This window comes from Pholis gunnellus, assembly GCF_910591455.1.
Source record: "Pholis gunnellus genome assembly, chromosome: 5".
Lineage (NCBI taxonomy): Eukaryota > Metazoa > Chordata > Actinopteri > Perciformes > Pholidae > Pholis > Pholis gunnellus.
Genome location: NC_136531.1, coordinates 24,898,429 through 24,905,928, shown reverse-complemented (window position 1 = coordinate 24,905,928; position 7,500 = coordinate 24,898,429). Strand labels below are relative to the sequence as shown.

Sequence of the window (7,500 nt, the reverse complement as noted above, 5' to 3'; positions counted from 1 at the left end):
GTCTGGAGCTTGGGTGTGTATAGGCAGTGGACATCGCACACACTCACACACACAAACACCGTTAAGATGTCCTGTTTCCAGAGGTGATGATGTGTTTGTACCTCCAGACAGCTGAATCCGTTCCCATCTTTTCTACTTCACCACATTGTATTGATAGCTGCGCGCGTGTTAAAGCCTCATTTCATTTAACTATTTGTGTGCACATCCTTCAACACTTATGTGTGCGTGTCCTTGACTAAATCAAGTTGCTATACCAACCAGCGATAGCGAGTATTTCACTCAGTTGCAGGCCGTGGATTTAGTTTACGCAGAGGAACACGTGTGTGTCGCCAACTGCAGTCAAGTTACTGAATGTGTCTCCTTTTTTTGTTGTTTTCCGAGCTGCGGCTTAGTTAAAGTGGCTGAAAATTAAATCTCTGTAAACCCCATCGTACGCACACACACATCCATCACTCAGCCCTTAAAAGCAAAAGGAAGGAAGAGGAGGAGGGGGGGTGGTGGGGGAGGAATAGGAAGCCTCGTGGGAAGTGTAGGTCACCAGTGCCCCCTGCAGGTCGTTCAAGCGCCCCTCATACCTGAGTGGGACGGATGTTCAAAAAGCAGACGGTCGGACTGCGCCTGGCTCCAGATTTGCGGACACACATCGGGGTTCGTGTCACCGAGAGACGAGCAGAGACAGCCGATTACATTTGGCGCTCTGCGTGCAAGGAACTCAAATTTGCAGATGATCCGTCTGGCTCTGAAATACCCCCCCCCCCCCCCCCCCCCCCCCCAACCCCCTCTCTATCCCCACCGCCCTGCCGCATTTAGGTGATTACATCAAGTTGTGCTGCAAAGCGAGTGACTCTGTGACAGCTCGGCTTAACTCTGCTCTTTTTATTCCTCCCTCCTCTTTTCTTCTTCTCCTCACCCTCCCTCCCCCCCCCTCTCTCTCTCTCTCTCTCTCTCTCTCTCTCTCTGTCCCAGGGATCTCAGCGAGAACCAGATCCAGGGGGTCCCGAGGAAAGCCTTCAGGGGAGCCGTGGAGATCAAGAACCTGTAAGTGGCACTTTGGCGGTACTTTTTCCCGCGCATGCGATAAACGTGCGCGCACACATCTGCACAACTCGCTTTCCAATGTGTGCACAAGGCCCATGTGGGGGTGCATCAATATTTCATTGTGTTAAATGTCATGGGCCTCCTGCTTGCTGTATTGACTGGCACCGCTGCTCGTTAGCAGCCGCGTGTGTATTGTTTGTGTGTGTGTGTGTGTGTGTGTGTGTGTGTGTGTGTGTGTGTGTGTGTGTCTCCATGGTCACGTCAATAGCATTTCCTTTATTTTGTCTTTGTTTGGCCTCAGTCCTAGTTATGATGATTGAAGACAATTATTGGTAATTTCACAGGTAGAGTAATTGCCCAGCAGTAATTCTAGAAATATGGATTTTTTGACTATTACAGACTATTTGTCTGTAATTTTAGTTTTTTCTACATCAGATTATTTTTTTGAAATGCCGTGCAATTATTGTAAAAGGACAGGGCAGTGTGTGCGCTTGCATTAGCATGCGGGTGACAGCACATGATTTACCGTCCTTACATCCTAATTAAATTGTTTCAGCAAATGTGATTCTGAGAATCAGGGAAAGAGAGAGAGAGAGAGAGAGAGAGAGAGAGAGAGAGAAGGGGGAAGGAGGTAAAGAGAGTCGTGTACAAATTAGGCGTCAGATAGAAGAGAGCAGGAAAAGAGGAAAGACAAAAGAACAATGAGCGCAGGAGACAGAAGTAAAGCAGAGGAGAAAGTGAGTGAGGGAGACGGAGGGAGAATTTCACCTGATAATATATTGACACGTCTTGTAACAGCTTCTTTTCTTTTCTCTTTTTTGTGTGTGTGTGTGTGTGTGTGTGTGTGTGTGTGTGTGTGTGTGTGTGTGTGTGTGTGTGTGTGTGTGTGTGTGTGTGTGCAGCCAGTTGGACTACAACCACATCAGCTGCATCGAAGACGGGGCTTTCCGAGCGCTGCGTGACCTGGAAGTGCTGTGAGTACCCGTCCTCTCAGCCGCCGAAACGCCCTCGTTGACCTTCGCAGGGCTGCGTTGCGGCTCCTGAAAACAAAAAGGACATACGTATTCAGGAATGGCCCCGATCGCGGAGTATCACCTCTTCTTATGATGAATTAAAGATCACAGAGCCACAGACTCCTCGTCAGCCTGACTCAGAGGCTCAACGACAGATATTTGTTTTCATCGTATCGTGAGGCGAAGACGGATTGATTTTAAAAGTTAAAATGACAGATAATTTGCTGCGTGTATGCATGCCGAACTGATTTATGAGTAAAGATTTATGAGTAGAATCGAGTTTACATCACCTACAATATTTGAAAGTAAAAAGAAAATATATTATCATTTCATAAATGACAGGTGGGTCGTGCTCATTTTTAAAAGACACTGTTGTGTCACGCTTTCAGTGTCAGTTCAGTTGCTGTGCTTTCCTGAACAATTCAAGAGTGAATGACTCAACTCTGTTGTTATTGTTGTACCTGACAGAAAGGCAAAGATGGTTTTAATCAAATGAGTCAGCTGATAGGAGAGCTCGTTAGCGGCTGGACCCCGTCGGGCTGAGTCACAGACAAATGTGGCGGTTATCGAGATCTTAACGGAAAAGCCGTTAAGTTACACCGACTGCATCATGCTCAGCAGACTCAGCCTCCTCTCTGTGTCTTCGTGCGGCGACCCCTCACCCTGCAGACCCAAATTGACGCTCTCCCTTGTCTCTCCCCAGCACCCTCAACAACAACAACATCAGCCGACTGTCCGTGGCCAGCTTCAACCACATGCCCAAGCTCAGGACCTTGTAAGTAGCAAACGCATTCCTCTCGTCCACGCTCGTTTGTGCAACCAATTGATCGACATGTACTCCATGTATCCCCTGCCTCCCTGAATGTATCATCACACGCTCTCTGCCCCCCCCCCCAAGCCGCCTGCACTCCAACAACCTGCAGTGTGACTGCCAAGTGGCCTGGCTGTCGGAGTGGCTGCGGCAGCGCCCCCGCCTGGGCCTCTACACGCAGTGCATGGCCCCGCCGCACCTGCGGGGGCACAATGTGGCCGAGGTGCAGAAGAAGGAGTTCGCCTGCACAGGTGGGTCCATTTTTTTTGGTGTTTTAGTGACGTACGTGTGCTTGCCGTTCCTCGGTAGCGAGCTCATCCTTTGCTTTTGTCTCGTTTTTGCTTTTCTTTTTTTCTCACCGTCTTTTGCTTTTCAAAGACGGGGACGAAGGCAAGTACTCATCCCCCTTTGCATGGCTAGTCTTTAAAAAAAAAAACGTGCACCGGTCTGATTTTCTGCACAGCACAACGATTCAAAATAATACTGGAGATAGACAAGGTCACTGTCACATTAAGGGACAGTGTCTCTCTCTCTCTCGCTCTCACACAACTGTTACCCATGGATAATACTGGCCCTCTGTCTCTGTGTAGGTCACCAGTCGTCATCATCTTCCTCCTGCAGTGTGTTACAGTGCCCGGAGTCCTGCACCTGCAGCAACAACATCGTGGACTGCAGAGGGAAGGGCCTGACGGAAATACCCACCAACCTGCCGGAAACCATCACTGAGATGTAAGGCTTACGCACATACACATATATATATATATGAAACCCGCTTTAATCTGCATGCACACTCTTGCGCTCTTCTCACATAAGAACTCCTGCACACGTCTCTCGGTGCAGTGGTATTTCTGCTGTGCCGCTTTCTCTCCATTTTCCTTTCCTTTGCCACCTTTCTGTTTCAGCACTTCTCGTGCTCTCCGCGCGGTGGAATAATAAAACCACACGTGTGTGAAATGAGAAAGCCTGGTCATGCAGCTCTTCCCTGCTTAAGAAAATAATAAAGGGATGAGGTAGGGAAGAATGGGAAGATTAATGTGAAGGACAAGACTAATCATATCTCTATCTAAAGGGGGGGGGGGGGGCATCAAGAAAATATAGCCAGCAGATTTAAAGGGACTAAGTCCTGAGCAGAGTTGTAGACTTGAGACTAGAGGACTCTGGATATGGACGAGACTTGACTCACATGAGACTTGACTCTAAAGACGTGACTTGAAAACATTCAAGTGTCAGGTTCTGGTAATAAGATGAATAGGAACATGAATAACAGCGCTAGGCAGGTCTTGCATTGCCTCACATCTTGAACATCCATTGGAAGGGATTAGGTTCAGCTGTGTAAAACAAAGCTTTGAATGGAAAATCTTCAAATGCTGTGTCATTGGCATGGTGAGCACTTTGCTCACGAAGACTCGAGACTTAACTTGTCTCGGTTGACTTTAGGTTGGACCCTAGACCTGCTTTGACAATACTGTAGGACTTGACTTGGACCTGTCTCATTTGGTTCTGACTTGAAACCTCCACTGACAACTTCCAAATGATTAATTAATTGCACTTATATAGCGCTTTTCTATCGCACTTTACAATTTGCCGCCCAATCACACGCACACTGACGGCAGCAGAGCAGCCATGTGGCGAGGACACTTTGACAGGGAGCTGGGGATCAAACCACCAACCCTGCGACTAGTGCACAAGCCGCTGACTTGAGTTGGACTTGTCTCAGTTTGGTTTGAGACCCAACTTGAGACCTGCTTTGACCAAACTTTGGCTCTTGACCAGAGCCAAAGTTTTGAATTTTCAAACCGTTAATTTGAAAATCGGTTGATTTTCAAATTAACTTAGGATTTGTTTTTACTTATTTGAGACTTGACTTGGGACGTGCTTGGACTACACTTGAGATTTGACTTTAATATGAATTTAACTTGACTTGGACTTGTCTGGATTGACTTGACAGTTGACTGAAGATTAGCTACGACAAGGCTTTGTAAATCAACTTGGACTTGTCTCGATTGATTTTAGACGTTACATGAGACCTGCTTTGACATAACTTGAGTCTCGAATCGTCTCGATTAACTTGAGACTTGACCTGAACTTAATCAAAGACTTGGAGACTTGAGACCTGCTTTGTCGAGACCTCACACTTGAATTGCGCTCGTATCTATTCAGGCTATTCTCATACACCATCCGTAGCTATAACTACGAAAAAGTAATGCACTTTTATTCCTATACATCCGACAAAATCAATTTGTATTTATTTCACCTAATCCCAAACAAGGAAGTATACAGAGCGACAAACGCTGTGCGACTAGAACGTTGGCGTAAGCGGTAGCAGTCGTGGCTTTGTTGCCTAAACCAGACCACAATCGTTTCCTAGAAGGAAGTTTATTTTGAAAATAAAGTATGCATGTGACAAGAGGAAATTGACACATGTTTCTGGACATTTGTATGAAAACACTCAAAAAATGAGGAATTACTTTTCGTAAGTTACCCGCTAGTCCGGGTCAAATCCATTGACCTGGACTAGCGTCAATGGATTTAACACTTGGACTTCTTCCAAAGGACATATAAACAGAATACATTCCATTCCATTGCAATACAATCCTCCCGTGTGATCCGTAAGGCATGTTGGTAACGAAGAAAGGGCCCGAGTGGAGCTGGAACAGAAGAGAACTGCTAATGAAAAACAAGCTAATGTTAGGGAAATGTTTCACAATCGAATGGTTGGTTTGCAAATCATGTTCTGCTGCCGCTCCTGTCACGGTGACTGAACATGTGAAATGTTTAGAGAACGCTTGTTTGGGTCTGTTTTCTCTTCCCTTTGCTCTCTCTCTCTCTCTCTCTCTCTCTCTCTCTCTCTCTCTCTCCCTCTCCTGGCCTGGCTCACTTTGAGTCAGGACTGGCACTTAATGGAACACTGCCCAGATAGCTAAGTGTGTCTCTGTGTGCGTCTGAGTTTACACACAGTATAAAGAGGGCGAAACATCAGAGAAATGTGACAGACGTTGGCAGTGGGCATCAAAGCTTCTTATCTGGGAATGTTCCCCAAAGCCGGAGGCCCCCGGGGACCGCGCAGCAGTCAACGATGCAGCAGAGATAGCTCTGCGATACGGGCCGACGTTAATGCCGCCCCCTTCAACGGTCTGTGTGTATGTTTGGTTCCAGACGACTGGAGCAGAACGCCATCAAGGTGATCCCAGCCGGAGCCTTCTCTTCTTATAAGAAGCTGCGCAGGATGTGAGTAGACGAGGAGTACCGTGCACCCTGTCAATCATCCACAAAGACTTCTGTTTCCATCCCGATTGTATTGACCTCTTACACTTGTCTCTCTCTACCTCGCTCACTTTTTCTTTTCTCTTTGGCTCCGCTCTTCACAGAGACTTGAGCAACAACCAGATATCAGAGTTGGCCTCGGACGCCTTCCAAGGTCTGCGCTCCCTCAACTCCCTGTGAGTACTGCGTGATATGTTTGTATCTCAGATCCAGTTTGCACAAACAACACAAACACACCATGGCCCTTTGAGTCTCACGAGGAATATCTACCGTTAAGCCATCCATTCTATCTGACATGTGAACTTTGTACTTGGTACTTTGGATCCAGGAACACAATGACATCGCCACAACAAAGCGAGCAAGAAGCGAAAGACATGTTTTACTCAAGCCGAGCAGTTTGGCCAAATATTCTTAACAACTTTATTTGAGGGAACATGTTATTAACTATTTACCAGACGGCAACCTCCGGTTCTAAAAAATGAAGACAATGCTGAAGTGCCTTAAACCTGCATTCTCTCTACTGGCCAGCAGGGGGCGACTCCTCTGGTTGCAAAAAGCATTCAGATTGTATAGAAGTCTATGAGAAAATGACTCTACTTCTCTCTTGATTTATTACCTCAGTAAACATTGTAAACATGAGTTTATGGTCTCAATCTCTAGTTTCAAGTCTTCTTCAATACAGCATGATGTTCATTGGGAAATTATGGTCCAAAAATCCTTACATCATAATTTAGGCTAATGTTAATGTTAGCTGAAAGTAACCAAGCGACCCTTAGCGAAGGGTCAGTTCTAATAATAATAATTTTGCCCTTTTCTGTTTCATAGGTTTGGCTTGTGTGGGGGTTTGTTTTTGTATTTGTAGTTTCTTGCACTATTGGACTTTTATCTTATTATGGCAAGAAATATTTGCAAAATCTAACAGCAGAAATCCCAAATTACACGTGGCTTCACATTTGCAAGACGATAAAGACATTTTCAACACGTCTTTGAGGAGAACTGTGGGACTCCTCCCAGGCCGGAGCAGCTGCTTTGCGTGTGAATCTCTGGGAAGGAAGACGGCGAGAGGAGGAGCAGGAGAGGGAGCAAGGGAGGCAGAGTTATTTCACGCAGGAGTTATATTAAGGTCCCGTCTCTCCAAAGTCAATAATTCATAGATGCCGAATTGCTGAATGGAGGCTTCTGCCACCTCATTACACATTCGCCACTGAGAGTCCATGCTGACACACAGAATGCGCTGCGGCTTGCGCGTTAAACTGCGCTGTGTGTTCACCGTGTGTCAGGGTTCGGTTAGATAAGGTCGTAAATGAGCAATCCATTCTGTCCCTGTGTGTGTGTGTGTGTGTGTGTGTGTGTGTGTGTGTGTGTGTGTGTGTG

General features: G+C 46.5%; 1 protein-coding gene across 2 annotated transcripts in view; it reads left to right on the top strand.

Moving 5' to 3' along the window:
* The window catches only part of slit2 (slit homolog 2), an 84,056-nt gene that overhangs the window by 49,148 nt on the left and 27,408 nt on the right, over positions 1-7,500 (top strand). For both annotated transcript variants that reach the window (XM_079159198.1, XM_079159197.1), the window contains exons 5-11: positions 967-1,038; positions 1,941-2,012; positions 2,755-2,826; positions 2,950-3,113; positions 3,453-3,591; positions 6,019-6,090; positions 6,231-6,302. In XM_079159198.1, the coding sequence (XP_079015324.1) occupies positions 967-1,038; positions 1,941-2,012; positions 2,755-2,826; positions 2,950-3,113; positions 3,453-3,591; positions 6,019-6,090; positions 6,231-6,302 (663 nt within the window). The remainder of the gene's footprint in view (positions 1-966; positions 1,039-1,940; positions 2,013-2,754; positions 2,827-2,949; positions 3,114-3,452; positions 3,592-6,018; positions 6,091-6,230; positions 6,303-7,500) is intronic.